Source organism: Ochlerotatus camptorhynchus, unplaced genomic scaffold, assembly GCF_037179485.1.
Source record: "Ochlerotatus camptorhynchus isolate MF236.1 unplaced genomic scaffold, CSIRO-AGI_Acam_v1.1 ptg000209l, whole genome shotgun sequence".
In the NCBI taxonomy this organism is placed as follows: Eukaryota; Metazoa; Arthropoda; class Insecta; order Diptera; family Culicidae; genus Ochlerotatus; species Ochlerotatus camptorhynchus.
The window spans coordinates 1,962,906-1,979,008 of NW_027040699.1; the positions used below are offsets into that span (position 1 = coordinate 1,962,906).

At 37.9% G+C, this 16,103-nt stretch overlaps 1 protein-coding gene across 2 annotated transcripts in view; it reads right to left on the reverse strand.

Moving 5' to 3' along the window:
- Window positions 1-6,487: 6,487 nt before the first annotated feature.
- fwe (Calcium channel fwe) overlaps window positions 6,488-16,103 on the reverse strand; it is a 39,610-nt gene continuing 29,994 nt past the window's right edge. Inside the window, exon 5 of one of the 2 annotated variants that reach the window (XM_065224308.1) lies at window positions 6,488-8,641. In XM_065224308.1, the coding sequence (XP_065080380.1) occupies window positions 8,440-8,641 (202 nt within the window). In that variant the 3' untranslated portion in view covers window positions 6,488-8,439. The remainder of the gene's footprint in view (window positions 8,642-16,103) is intronic. The other variant, XM_065224309.1, reaches the window with a different exon arrangement.

A 16,103-nucleotide genomic window follows, 5' to 3' on the forward strand; every position in this document is an offset into this window, starting at 1 on the left:
CGTGAATTATTGCGATGACCGAAAAGGTTATAGGTTCCTGGATCCGGTAACCGATAGAATCACTATCAGTCGAAGATTTACATCGATCCGGCCAAGGATTTTTTTTCGGATTTGGAAATTTCTCGTCTTCCTTGAGCACAGAGTAACATGGTGCTTGTCAAAAATGTGCGAATAGTTGATTCATGCGGGTTTTCCAATGAAGTTCGTTATACTTAGTCCCTAAGCTTTGCCCTGGACACTTTCTGGACTTTCCCATGATGTGCTATGCTATCGAAATTGTCCACCGTGTCTTCTGGAACGGTTATAGGCATAGCATATAATTTTATATTAATTTGTTATTTGTTTATTAATTTGCTCATCTTCATCTAACGTAACTGTTTTAAAGAGGGATAGATTGGAGTTTTTGAAATATTCGTCTGGAATTAATAAAATAAAACGCTAAATAGGGGAATCTGCTATTATCAATTTTATCTAGATGAACGCGTATTGGGACGGTACTAATGGATATTTTTGGTCACTATTGAAAAATTAGTCGATTGCTGCATTTATGTGTGGGCCCAAATTAGGGGCATTTAGGCCGACATTACATCCATTTCCCCTACATAAAACATTAAAACAAACCGTCACATCGGTAAAATTATATGCATCCCGAGTATCCATCCAGAAGTACAGCTGCAGAGTTAACCGGGAAAAGAAAGGTCAAAATTCATCAAAATTAATGGACAGAAACTCACCTGATCCAATTAGGATTCTAACAAACGGCACCGGCTCTCGCATGAAGGCATATTGACTAGGTTGTTCCACGGAAGCAATCTGATGGCATACGGTATGCCGCATACCTAGTAAATTTAGTCTGGATAACTTAAATTCTGGTCATCCAGATATTCGTATACGGACTCCTACACTGCCTATAATCGCATATCAATCCCATATGGATATTCGTCAATTTTAAGGCGATTCCTTGTAGAGTCCGCAAATGGCCGCCACGTAGGCTATACATGCACTTCTACTTCGAATTTTAAATTACACAAATCTCGGAAATCAGTGCTTCATTTCATTTGAAATTACTAGGTACTTCATGTATGCTGCAATGCAGCAAACGTGGAGTAACAATTTGAACGTTGCACGTGTCGTTGAACCTGATATTTGTGCACTTAAAGTTTCGAAGTGGTTCCGAGAATAAGGATGTCACAGCGAATCACCTTAATATAATAACGCTATCCACTATAAATTGACATCTACTTTCATATCAAGCGATAAAACTACAGACTTTGATCCTTTGATCATGGAAAATGTGAAACAACATCAACTCAATTTGTCCCATCAAGCAAAGTAATCGCATATCAGTCCCATCCTGAAATTCAATCGTCCAGAAGTCAATTTAAAGTGCTGTTTTTGAATCGCCATATTTTTCGACGATATGTATAACAAATCATGCAGACTTCTTTGCAACTAATTCTAACTTAATAAAAATATCTAGTAAATTTTAAAAATTGTAGGATTTTAAAAATATGTACCTACATAGGAATTGCATGTCGTAACTTCAACTGCCATTTTCTCAATGCCTAATTTTTCATATGGGACTGATATGGGATTATAGGCAGAACAGGAACCTCACTTTATTTTCTATCAGTAGCTTCAATTGAAACCATGTTTCGTCAAGTGAGTGCAGAGTTACTAACAAATGAGCAATTTGTGTGAAAAGTTGAGCATGCCAACCCTGCCCATAGTGGCGCCGGTGGTGTAGTAGTGAGCATGATTGCCTATCACCCCAAAATGTCTGTGCTTAATCCCGGTCGGCGCCGCCGGGATTTTCAGAGGAATAAAATATCTGATCACGCCTTCCTTCGGAATGGAAGTAAAGCCGTTGGTCCCCGGTTCTTGAGTTGATGGATCGATAGATAGGTGGGGTCCAGGTGTGGGAGCTGCTTCCCTGGCGTCGGTAGCATTGGTACTCAGTACGGAAAACAAGATCGACGGAAATCAAACGAAGGAGAACAAACCCTGCCCATGGGACTGTTTCTCAGAATCCCCTTGAAATTCTCTTCAAAATACCGTTGAGAGAATCTTTTGGAATTCTTTTTGGATTATTTTTGAAACCATCCTTAAGGGTACTTAAGGGAACTCTAAAATTCTTCATTTACTCAGAATTATTTGAAAATATGTTCTAAATTCCTTTGGAATGATCCTCTTTGGATTCCTCCCGAACATTCTTTGAAGTTCCCTCAAAATTCTTAAGAAGAGTCAAAGGAAACTATCTACAAAGTAATGTCAAAGTCTGAGGATGGCTCGTTGCTGAATTTTACGATAGTTTGCAGTTCATCTGTTATCATCATTCGCATCTTCATTTGAAATTGTTTTCGATGTGTCCCTGAAGTTTTCCACAGAATTATCTTTCATTAACAGTTATGAGATTATCAGTCGTAGGTTGATTTCAGAAGAAAAAAAATCAGGAAGTATCGAAACAGGCCTTTCTTGACTGAGTGTAACCAGAGGCGTCGCGTGCCTCATTTGTTTACCTGTGCACCAAGCTTTGTTCGTTATAGTATTCCACCACATATTAGTTTTTGTTTTATTTTTCAATGCTCCATGAATTCAAGGAACACATTCTCCATTACTATATATATTACCCAACTAACAATTTTGGTTTTATGAGGGTTCTGTAGACTACGATTTAGGTTTGTAGAATGCTATAAAACCTCTTTAAAACTTGCAATTTTACTTGGGTAATCACTACCTAACGTAACATTTGAAGGGCCTATCATCTTGTATAAACAAAACTTGTATGGCCCTTTTCGGGCTAACCGAAGTAGGAGGAATTTCAAAACTTAACTAATTCCAGCTGAACATTGCATTAGGTTCTAAGTAATATTGAACGACTTTCTATTTCGTTAATAACTTGAGCACATAACCATTTCTTGTTGTGTTTGTCGTATTAGATGCTAGATAAAATCTTCTTTTATCGATCGGTGTGCTGAACATACCTGGGAATGTCTTTATATGGCCGTGGAGATACAAAGAGAAAGTCGACGGAGATAATCTGTCAATGTTACTTAGGACCTAATACAATGTTCAGCTTGAATTCTCGTTTTTATCAGAAGGTTAACTCTTTCGACTGAAGTGTAATAAAGAATATCCGTCAAACAGTTCCGAAAACATTTTTTGATACAAAACAGTGTCAAAATCTAGAGAAAATTCATAGTCATCAATTCATAGTTGAGTTAATCATTAATTCATAGTTGAATTAATCAACTCGCCCTATTCGATTCCTTTTGATATTATACACAAAATGACGCGAGCTTTTTGCAATCTAAAATAATGCGTCGAAAAAAACTGCTTTTGAATTTTTAAAAAATGCATCAAAGTTAATTGAACCATAAGTTTTGATAGGCACACTGGCGCAACTATCGGTAATTGAGAGATTCACAACTGACAAGAGAGTGAGAGCGGCTTTTGCGCTCTCTTTCTCCATTACTCTCTTTGTCTGCAATCAGATATCCAAGTGCACAGCGAGAAATGCACACTTTGGGCACCCATACATCACAAATGTTCTTATAATTTAAACTCACACATTCAAACCGGTCTGCAAGTATGATAACGTCCAAAGCGTAACAGACTGCTGTTTCCGTGTTGCTCCCTTTTGACGCGTGACTGCTGAAAGCTTCAATTACAACCAGTGGTGCAAACCGCCATGTATTGTGGAAAATTTGTGGTATGTTTCAAGAGGTGATAGAAGGTCTGCTTGGCTTACATCAGGCATTTGGTCATTCACAAACTTGCCACTCGCCACCCAAAAGAGCTCGCTTTTAGGTGCACTATTTAACGAGTTTTGTCATTGTAGTGATATCGACATGCTTAGAAATCAATGCATTAGGAATTAGGCAGACCATCCCAACTGAATTTAACCCTTTTTGAAGCAAACCAAGGTCGAAGATTTAATTGAACCACACTATAAAATAGTGTATTCATACGATGATCGATTCTCTTCATCGATTTTCTCTTTGCATTGCTAACAGCTAAGCAAAACAATTTTCTAGAATTTCTTCAATGCAGAGTTGTAACAGGTTGTACTGGCTATCAAAAGCAACAGCAAACGCACCGAGAAACGTTAATTCTAGCGAGTTATTAACAAAAGAGAAAATCTACGGAGAAAATCGATCATCGCGTTTACGCCCTTATGCATGCTCACTGTCGAAATGAATTCATTTTTAGAACTTTTGATGGTGCACGTTTTTTTTCTGAAGCAACTAAGATGATACCTCTTTTTAATTGGGTTCTTTAATTTTGAAAAATATAAAGGGTGATACGGTCAAAATTTGGTCAAGGGAAAACGCGTGTAAATCGGTGAAATCGTTTATTTAAAAAATCAAATTAAATTTCTTTTTCAAGTTCAATTAGTATAAAATTCAGGAAAAATATTCAGTTAGGCTTCCGCTTTTCCAAATCCGAATTGCCGGGCCTTACGCTTGACCCCTGCCATCAGATTTTGTACAGCCACCTTGTCCACCTTCTTCGCCGCAGAAAGCCAGTTTGCCTTGAACTGCTGCTCGCCCTTAGCAGTTTTTTTGGTCTTCTTTAGGTTCCGCTTGACAATAGCCCAGTATTTCTCAATTGGGCGGAGCTCTGGCGTGTTGGGAGGGTTCTTGTCCTTGGGAACCACCTGCACGTTGTTGGCGGCGTACCACTCCATGGCCTTTTTACCGTAATGGCAAGATGCCAAATCCGGCCAAAACAGTACGGAACAACCGTGTTTCTTCAGGAAAGGCAGCAGACGTTTATTCAAACACTCTTTCACGTAAATTTCTTGGTTGACAGTCCCGGAAGCTATGAAAATGCTGCTTTTCAAGCCACAGGTACAGATGGCTTGCCAAACCAGATATTTCTTTGCGAACTTTGACAGTTTCATGTGCTTGAAAACATCTGCTACCTTTCCCCTTCCTTTTGCCGTATAAAACTCCTGTCCCGGATGCTGCTTGTAGTCGGCTTTGACGTAGGTTTCGTCGTCCATTACCACGCAGTCAAACTTCGTCAGCATCGTCGTGTACAGTCTCCGGGATCGCGCTTTGGCCGTCGTATTTTGTTTATCATCGCGATTTGGAGTCACTACCTTCTTGTAAGTCGATAGTCCGGCTCGTTTTTTGGCTCGATGCACGGTTGTAGACGATACACCCAGCTTATTTGCGGCATCTCGGAGAGAGAGGTTAGGGTTTCGCTTGAAACTACCGGCAACTCTCTTTGTCGTCTCAGCGGCTTCCGGTTTTTGATTTCCCCCCGATCCAGACTTCCTGGCTGTCGACAAACGTTCCCCAAACACTTTAATTACATTTGTAACGGTTGATTTGGCAACTTTTAGCGATTTTGCCAACTTTGCGTGCGAGTAGCTCGGATTTTCGCGATGCGCGAGCAAAATTTTGATACGCTGCTCTTCTTGCTTGGACGGCATTTTGACAACTGAAGAGTGAATTCCAAAATCAAAATAGGAGCAACATTTTTAAATGCAAAATTGATAGAAATACGTCAAGTTGATATTGACCAAATTTTGACCGTATCACCCTTTATCTATTTTTATACATGAGGGGTTAGAAGGAAAGGGGTAAAAGTGACTTTGATCGATTCTCTTTATCGACTTTCTCTTTCGTTAATGATTCAGCTGCAAACACATTCCTTGATTCGTGTGCCATTCTGGATGCTAGATAAGAACCTCCTTTACCAAACTATGTGGCAGCAATAGCGCAAAATCTGTTCTATAAAGCTGTGGCTATCAAAAGAGAAAGCCGATGAAGAGAATCGATAAAAGTCACTTACACCCCTTTCCTTCTAACCCCCTTCACATCATCTGAAAGGGCTTCGTTTTTTGAGAACAAAGATATTTTTTCGAACCTATAGACTTTCATCTCGATCAAGATTTAATGCAAAATAATAACTTCACTGTTTGACACTAAACGAACAAATTGACAGCTCGCTCCCATACAAAATGACACCGAGGGGCGCTAAGATTATTGATTTCGGTCAGGGCCATTATGTTATTCAAAACAGTGTCAAAAAGTACCACTTTCCAGTAATGCGTGCTAAAAAAGGTTTTCTGCAAGGCTGGCCTGCTACTGCCCGTACAGGCATTGCTTATCTTCCTGCACCAGAGCAAGAATATTGTTACGACGACATTAAAGACAAACGGCTTTTGTGCTTCATATGATGCACTTCCGAAAACCGATTCAGAACGTGATACACCGGTACTAGAATCCCAATCAACTCGTTTTCCTTGGTTTAATTTCAGTTACCTTGTTTATTGATTTTTTTTTATATATTGTACACAATAAATATATTATGTAAATATATTATCTTTACATAATGATTTATTCTGCTTTTGGGTTGCTTCTGTATTTTTTTTGCTTTTATCTTGTTTTATTTTTGTTGTTTGCTTGTCACTTTATTGAACTCTTACACACATTAATAATGATGGTTTCCAATAGCGTTTTTTTAAATCCTGTTTTTATATAATTACATTTCCGTGTTTTTTTTTTATATTCTTGTTTGCATTTGCTTTAGACATTGTTCTCTTCCATTCCACTGTTTGCGATCGTGCGTTTGTTGACTGTTTGGTTTTTTTTTCGTTTATTGCTATTCACACCGTTTTATTTTTAAGCCGCCTTACAGCAGCAAACCACACGACACAGTTGACCTTATCGGGTTTTTTTTATTCCGGTTTCGGTTGTTAGTAAAATGAGATCCCGTTCGCGTTTGTCTTTGCAATTTTAAGTCTAAACTTCTATTCTCTTCTTTGTTCCTTCTTTGAATTGATATTGTTTTATTGGCCTAATTCGCTACGGCTGCGATACTTGTCGCCAGCTTCGTTTCTATGTTGGCGTTTTACTTTTGCTTTGACGTACTTGTTCTCCGTCCTTGTTTCACAATGAGCAAATGAGAAGTGGATGTTGGTTTGTTTGGTTGTTTGAATGTGTCTCTGTGTGTGTGTATGTTTAATAAAGAAAACAAAACTAGCAATAACTTGTTTGGATTAAACTGCCAGCTTAAATTGATTGTAACCAGAAACAGTAGTATAACTTATTTGTTTGCACAAGTAAAATATCGATATATTGCGCTGTTTTTACTGCTGGCGAAAAACTTGGAATGGAACGTATAAATATTTGTAGCAACGATTATCTAGTATAATGGAAATCTTTCAGTTGAAACGGGCGAGTGATTGCTTTCCGATGAGACTTTCTAACGAATTCGAGACAATTTTGTGGGGACCAAAAGCACTGATTGGGGTTTCATTTTTCGAACATGATTGGTATGGATCATAAACTCAATTTTTAAATTGTAGTTAAACTTGTCTGTTAAGTTGATTTCTTTATGCTTCAAAAACTCATTTTCTGCTCCTGCACATTTTTTGCGCTGCACAAAGCTGGCATATCGATGAATTAAGCACTCTGAAAGGTTCAAGTTGAAAAACAATTTCTTTAGAAACTATAACCTGATCCAATCTTGTTCATATGATATCTTGATGAATCAAATCAGAACGATTCAATTGGGGTAAATTTTCAATTCAATTATTTTTATTGGTAAATTCAACTATTTACTTGGATTTTCTTTCACTGCCAGTCTTAAAACTTTAGTGTAATGTTTTCAGTTTTAACTTGATATTATTAATTAATACAGGAGTGTCTTCATAATTTCCCCTACTTGCATTTTCACACTACTGTTTTGCTGTACATTCGTTCTGGATATCTAAACTGACTTAACATTATAACTTCTTTTTGTTTTTAGCTTCCCCTGAAAACATAATCCTCGTCTTTACTTCATCAGTTCCACTGTAAATTAAGTGCAATAAATAGAGTTAGGCTAACTAAATTTGATGTATTTTGTTAATTTTATCTCACAGTTGTCGTTCGTTTTTCTTTTCATTCTCATTTTCCTGATGCTTTCCCATTATGTAACCGTCGATGCTTAAGAGCAACAAATTTACACTTCACGCAAGTGAAAAAAAAATTACAGCACAATTGTAACTCTTGCTCACTAATAAATAGAGTGCTTTTTGTTTTGTTTTGTTTGTAATTAAGCTATATCAATAAGTTTTGCTAGTATGGGATTAATGTTTTGATAATCAGCATTAATAGGTAATAATAATAAGTGTTTACCTTTTTAGTTCACATACTTTGTATCGCCGATAAAACAGCAAAAATGCACGTAGTAGTTAAAATAACAGAAGAACTTAGGTATATCATATTAATGAATGCTTAACATAGGGGAGGACTTGGGTTTTGCAAAAGCATTTCGCTAATCAGTTTCTCAGCTAGAGTCGAAATATCTTCAATACAATTACAAAGGCATGGGAGGGAGGTGGGGAGGGAGGAAGGATGTTTGGTGGTTGGACAACAATATCTCCAAAGTCTTTTCGCTCGTCCTCTTCTTATTATCATCATCTGCTTCGTCTACTACTTAGGCTACACTATCGTACGGTGGTGGCATACTGTATGCGATCGGTTGCACATTGTTGACCAGGGTCGAGCTTTGCTTGCTGATCGGATTCGAGCCTCCCAGATTCGATCCGGTCGCTCCGTTGGCGCCTCCGGCACGACCCTGTTCAGCGGACGAGGCCGCCGTTGCCGCTGCTGCCGCCCGCATTTCCGCAAATGACGCTCTGTTTTGATTGGGAGGGGTGGGAATTAAAGCTGTCATTAGATGGGATTTTTTTGTATGTGTGTGAGTGTGGAGTATGAAGGATTCTATAGCGTGCTACTAAATAGGCAAAGCATATACTACAAAAGGCTAGAATGAGAAGCTGCGTAAATGTGCTACATTTGATTCGTTGTCACAAGCCGCCAAATATACAGGATAACTCAAGAAAATATAACTTATAGCGAAGACAACAAATCAAGAAGACTGGCAACTTTGCCAGAATCTAAGCGACTGATACAATGGCGCTGCGCTTGAGTGAAGGTGGAAGCAACGCATAGAAAAATGAGCAAATACACAAACCCTTCTTCTGAGGATGTAATCTTTGCTATCAAATTCGTTCGAAGCATTTACCTTTGAGCGACAGATGACGCGATTGTACCTGTCTCATAGCGTTCGTATGAGAAAATGAAAGAGTTGCCAGTCTTCTTGATTTGTTGTCTTCGCTTATAGTCTATTGAATTTACTCGTGGTTTCAGAAAATTTATCAAAAATGTATAGTAAAAAAACTTTGGTATATCATACGAGAAATCGTTAATTTTTTCAAACCAGTTCTTAGCGCGCCAACAGAATAGCCACAGACAAACAGACATAACACATTGAATATTGCTTACTGTAAAACATCGTCGCTAAAACATTACCGCCATCTGTTGGGTACACTGTGGTGGGTAAAACGCTGAACAGATGGCGGTAGCGTGTAAACGTCAAACGCAAGGGAATTTACTATGCACGCCACAGGTGGCGGTACTGCCAACTACGATACTTTTAAATTGCCCGTTAAATTCTTGTTCGATGAAAAACTTGCGAGTGTTATGTCTGTTTGTCTGTGGAATAGCCTTATATAATCGTCTTAAGCGGAAGCTTATGACCCTAAAAAAAGTAACGTTTCAGATTTGTCTAGAAATATTGGAAAACGACCGTAGATTTGACGTAGGATTACGTGCTTGGTACCAATATTCGGCGACTGTGTTAGGGAAACGCCTCGTTTTCTGATGGCAAAATTACGTATTTTCGTGCACAAAACGCACGCAATTTTTGGTTTATTCAATAGATAATAAAAAAGTTAAATTAAATTGGAGGAATTTCTTGCTAACATTTACCAATCGCGAGATATTCGCAATCAATCATATACATTCGAGATTTTTTGCTTTTTTCTAGCGTCCTGGAGAAAACCCTACCTTAATTCGAAGCAGTGCTGCAAAATCTCGACAATACACCGATGATATTGCCGAGTCTTCTTTGGTCACTCATTTGAGCTAACAGTCATCGTCAAGGCAAACCATATCAATTGTCAATGACAATGCTGTCAGTGACGAACAAGTGTACATTTTTTTATTAACTAAATTTGTAACGAAATTAAAGCACTTGAGCAACACAATTACATGGAGCCATTAAAGTGAACACGCATCTACGGACTGAACTGCTTGGATAACAAAAATGTGACACAGAATGCACAAAATTACACTTTTTGTTACCAGATGAATCTTTGTCATTGACGAAAAAACGAATGAGATTTTTTTTTGAGAATCAAGTCTGTCAGTGACCATATGAAAAACAATTTTGTCAATATCGCGCGAAAGTCTGTCAATCAATGATAAATATCAACACTGATTCGAAGTGTTTCTGGTTAACGGGGTGTTTACACTTATGCTATTTCACTTGCGCTAATGAGCTAGCTGCTTGCAAAAAAGCTCACTAGCATAATGTAAACAGGGCATCAGTGTCTACCAGTATGAAATTCGTGCTAGTTGGCGAGTAGACTAGCGCGAGTAAATCCGCACAGATGTAAACACCCCATAATTGACAAAGGTCATGTGGTATTCAGTCATTGCGAGAATTTGTATGTACCACTTCAACGATGTTACGAATTTGACCACAAACGTTTGGCTGATGGGTAAATTATCAGGGTGTCGATTCAATAAAGATAACCAAATTCCCTTATATTCCCTGATTTTCCAGTAGATTTTTTTTTTACCTTTCCGTTTTTGGGAACACTCATCAGCTATTGCTTTCCACAGATATGTATTAGTGTTTTCTGGACATTTTTTCATGAAATAGCACATGGACCTCTAATGTATGAAGAATGGTTCAGTGCAATCTCAAATTGAATAAAGCGTTCGATACATGTTATGAATGCAAAAAAGACAAAAAAATACGGGTTGACAAATACGGAAAGGCGCCAGGTTATAGTTAAGTTCAAGCAGTCACCGGGAGGTTACTATGATTGACAGCGATGTGTGAACTGCTACCATCTCGATATCAATCTACAAAAAAAAAACTACAAGGGACAGCCCTATGGGATTGTACACAATGGTGACGTAGGTTTTTTTTTTTTTTAAACTTTATTTTAGAGATTTTTAGCCTGAGGCTCGGTGACGTAGGACTACGTGGTCTTATATAATAAATCTTATTTGTTAACTGCAGCAGGAGCTTGTGTTTTGTGTAGAAATAGGAATTTGAGCGCGGTTCTCGCTGTTTATACTCTTTAGTATGACGCGCTTGGCATAGATGGCCCACAGCGACTCACGAAGAGCTACTGATTCCGATCAATAGCGGTGCGGCTTCTTCCTCCCTCTATGGATGCTCATGTGGACTGCTGCTTGCAGGCAGCGTTTCGTTGTGTACTGGAGAACATCACCACTCACCACGCAGTGATTGAATACACACCGTTTGGTGAGACCGGATGGAATTCAACTTTGAAATCTGTGTTTGGGAAATCGATTTTTTCAGGCAATCGGTGATAATTTTAATTATTATAGCAACAGTGGCACATTCGTGCAATTTTCAGCAGTGGCATTTTGAAAAATGATTAAATTTAACAGATGCGTAGAAATATTTCTGATCGATTGATGATAAAATTATTGAAAAAACGTTGAAAGAGTGCAAGGCGTTTATTGGCAACAGTACGAATCAATTGAAAGTTTCATACCCTATTCTACCTAGGATCAAAAGTTTACCAAAGATTCACAAACCAGGAAACGAAATGAGGGAGATTATCTCGGCTGAAGGATCCCCCACTCATAAGCTTGCCAAATGGCTAGTAAATGAATTTCAAAATATGCCTAAACCCTTTTCCACTCGCTCAGTTAACAGCACACAGGAATTCGTAAGTCAGCTTCAGGCATCAGGAGAGATTCGGAAAGATGAAGTCATGGTTTCATTCGATGTCACAGCACTTTTTCCGAGTGTACCAGTAAAGGAAGCCATCAGCCTTTTAGAGGACTGGCTTCTGAAGCAACGTGAGGATTCTACTTGGAAAAACAAAGTTCGGTCATATCTCAAGCTTACTCGTCTTTGTATGGAGGAAAATTATTTCATTTTCAGAGGAAATTTCTATAAACAAACTAAAGGCGCTCCTATGGGCAATCCGCTTTCTCCATTTTTATGTGAATTGTTCATGGCTAACCTAGAAAATACTCTGGAGGATAGGAATTTGTTGCCCAAATGTTGGTATAGGTACGTGGATGACATCTTTAGCATTGTCAAAAAGGAAGATTTATCAAAAACTTTGGAGGCCATAAGCAACGTTCACAAGGACATCAAATTTACTCACGAAGAAGAGAGAGACGGCAAACTCCCCTTCTTAGATCTTCTCATCATCAGGGAAACGTCTTCGTTCAATTTCGAAATCTATAGGAAACCAACAAACACAAAGAGAGTAATACCAAGCACTTCAAACCATTCCCATCAACACAAAATGGCCGCTTTTTACCACATGGTTCACAGGATGCAAACTCTTCCTCTTAGCGATACAGGCAAATCAAAGGAAATAGCTCATATTTTTGAAATCGCTAGACTTAATGGGTATCAAGAAAAAACAATTCAAGCAGTAATCGATAAAAGAACAAGGGATCATTTTAGGCGTATTTCGACAACTCTTACACCAGTAAAATTTAAAATGAGGGTTTAAAACGGGTAGCGGTGAATTTCGACAAAAACATTACCAAACCATTGATTTCAAAGTTTAGAAGTTTTGGCCTAGATTTAGTATTCAGCAGTAGGAAAAATCAGCTGAAGTCACTGTTAGGATCAACTAAAGATTCAATAAATGTCTTAGGAAAAGCCGGAGTCTACAAAATCTCTTGTCCAGATTGCAATAAAATTTACATTGGTCAGACGAAAAGGACTTTAGAAACAAGGTTTAAGGAACACATCGCAGAGGTAAAAAAGGCTAACAAAGAGATGGATAAAGGACTTCATTATGAATTTAAATCCAAGGTTGCAGAACATATCGTTACAAAGGGGCACAATTTGACTAAGGAAAACATTAATATCCTGCGGACTGTATCTTCGCCTTGGAAACTAGACGTAGCTGAAAGTCTAGAAATATTTAAACATAATCCATCAGCATTGCTTAATAGAGATCAAGGAAACGGATACTCGAGACTCTTTAGCATGCTACCTAAAACAACACATCGTAGCATGTATCTACCTGTTGGAGACTGAATTTAGGTACCTGGTTAGGTAAATTTTGACATGGTAGTGGATACCTGCTGATTTTTAGTACCTATTGATTAGTATATAACTCGTAGATAAAAGATGGATTCTTCAGTGGTGTTGAGTACTTGGCACTGATGAAGTATGCAAGTAGTAGACGAAATACGCGTATCTGTCAAAAGATAAGCAATTATAACGGAATTTAAAGGAAATAAACCAACCCACTCAAAGCACTTCTTAAAGGGATTCCGTTAAGAGGTTCGACAAATTTAAAGGATTGAAATTTGTCCAGGGGCAGCTGAGTTATTAACGTTCAAAATCTTTCATAATTTTGTTACATGTCCCATTTTCGGTTTTCACAAAGTGTACCCCATATAGAAATCACAGACGTAGTCCTACGTCAAAAGATTTGCCTAACCACATAATGTTTTCAGCGAATTCGGCGATCCGTTTCTTACCACGATTTACTCCATGATACGAGAAGAGGTCCTTGACATGGACATTTTCTCACCCTTAGAAGTTCTTTTTTAACTGTTTTCGAATTCCACGCTAGGGACAGAAATGCACTCAGTTCCCCTACATCTTGCATATGAAACAAATTTTCTTTTTATTTGAGCATGTTGAGACCCAGCTTCGCAAGAAAATTATTCCGAATTATACGCTTAACCAAACGCTAATTCGTGACCGGATTTCTCCGGTGGGAAATCGTAAAAGCAGCGCTTTTACCTCTAAAATTCAGTAAGTAAATCCCATCTCAATAGTAATAGCAACAACATCACAATATTAAAACTTGACTGAGAAGGTTATCTTCCGAGCTAATGACTGTTGCTGAGATGTGCTTTAATTATAGGTTGTTTAGCCTCTGAAACGATTTAGGTATGTTCAGTTAATGTTAATTCTCAATATTTAAAATCTCTGATGCCTACTAGATCAGTAGCTGTTCAGTATATTTTCCAAAATACAGGTATTCCATAACTTAACTGACCATAGGCGTAGCCAGAGAGGGGCAATGGGGGGGGGGCTCGAAACCTGGCTACACCCTTGTAACTGACCCCTTCTTCTTCACTTCTATCGGTGGTGTTGACTTTTCTATACATATTTATTTAAATCATCCTTTTTCTTGGGGGTAGCCTAAAGGATAGATCTGTTCTAAAAAATTGACATTGAAATTCAGCGGATACATTATTTTTTAAGATTCTTGGTGAAACATCTATTAAGAAACGCAAGTTTGCAATTCTAATTCAATTCAATTCCAGTTTGCAATTCTAATTTGAAATGAAAAACCATCCTCAAGCTACACCGAGTAATTAAGTTGTTTGAAACTAGCGAGTTAAGTCATACTTATTAATAAGTTTTTGTGATTAGGAATTTGAATGAAATTCCCTGAGCTTCCCTGATTTTCCAGGTCCGAAAATGAATTCCCTGATTTTCCAGGTTCTTCTAGGCTCGCTTCTAGGTAAATAGGAATTCCCCTCTAAATATTGGAATTGTGGCTAGCAATCAAAGCAACCATTGCTATCCATCAACAAAGAAAACTTCAAATCGTTACTTTGAATTCCGTAAGGAAACGCAATGTATTTCAATAAATCTTCGCTAAAATTAATAGCGAATTTGTATATTATTCAGTTCCAATCTGGATCGGGTATCAAGATTGGATCTGCTTGTTTTCAGACAAACATCAGTTTGATCGTTGGCTTTTAAAATCCAGCTCAGGTTGAGGTTTGCACTGACAAAAAGTTCGGTTTCGCACTGATTTGTCGAAGTTCCACCTGTTGGTTCCATGATGGTCCTTGCAATTTTTCGGAGCAATTAAAAAAATTAAGATTTTTCGCTTCACTTTTCGCACGAAACGTAATAAGCTGGGGGCAAGACAGATGTACTCAGAGTAAATATATTTACAGCGAGTAAATTTGAGTTACTCATATTTACTCAAAAATGATCACAGTAGTCTCGATTTTCTGATCAATGAAAATATCGTCTGACAGCAAATTTTGTTTGAAGCATCTGTTCGCCCATTTGACAGATCGAATCGCTCGTTTAACAAATCGAATTATGGACAAACGAAATGCTCCTGTGGTGGTTTGACTGCACGATGCTTTTACGGGGCTTGTCGTTCGTGTGTGGCTTGGATGCCTTTCAGGCACCTTCCCTTGTTGGTGAGGATAGACAAGGCCTAGGACGATACAGGAGTGACCCGTTCCAAAGGGGGAATGCTTCTTTTCGGTTACCTGAGGTACAACCTGAACTTTAAACTTCCTTCATGGTCAATAGAATTGGTTCTTGACTGCTGATTGTGGTATATAATGTAGCTGCTGATTCTAGTTCAGATAAGATCAACTCTGGCCCAGCTTTGTGAAATTTGTTAAGGTTCAACAATGAAATTTGTATTTTTGTTATTTTTTAATTATTCTTTAATTATTTGTTATTAATTCATTAGTATACACATACATTCAAGCATTATTAATACAAAAATTTAACACATGTATTTCATGATTTTAGAATGAAAACTTCTCGGCTAAAGCACATTCACTGTATTTACTTATTTGTGTTCTTCGAAGCATACCACTATAACACACTATCGAATACACGAAACTCAAAACAACTGCTTCTCAAAACTCGTGGTGAACAAAATTGAACACCATGAAATCCACTTTAACTTTAGCGCTTTGCCAGCAATCGTAAATGTATCATTGAAAAAGCGTTGCCAGATGTATTGCCTCTAGCAATGAATTAAAGTTGATTAAAACAAGCAATTGTGAAGTTTGACTCATTAACATGGATGAGTGGATGTATTCAATGGTGAATAAATAACAGAAACTGAATAAATAATAAAAAAAACTACCATTTTAGGCATTTTAGGGTCCAATTAAAAAATGTACAGAAGATTGAATTCAACACTAACAGGAGAAATGGCAGCAGTGTAAACACAATTTCAAACAGCAAGGTCTCACAATGTGAATTGTTTATCTACTACATCCTTAAGCACTAGG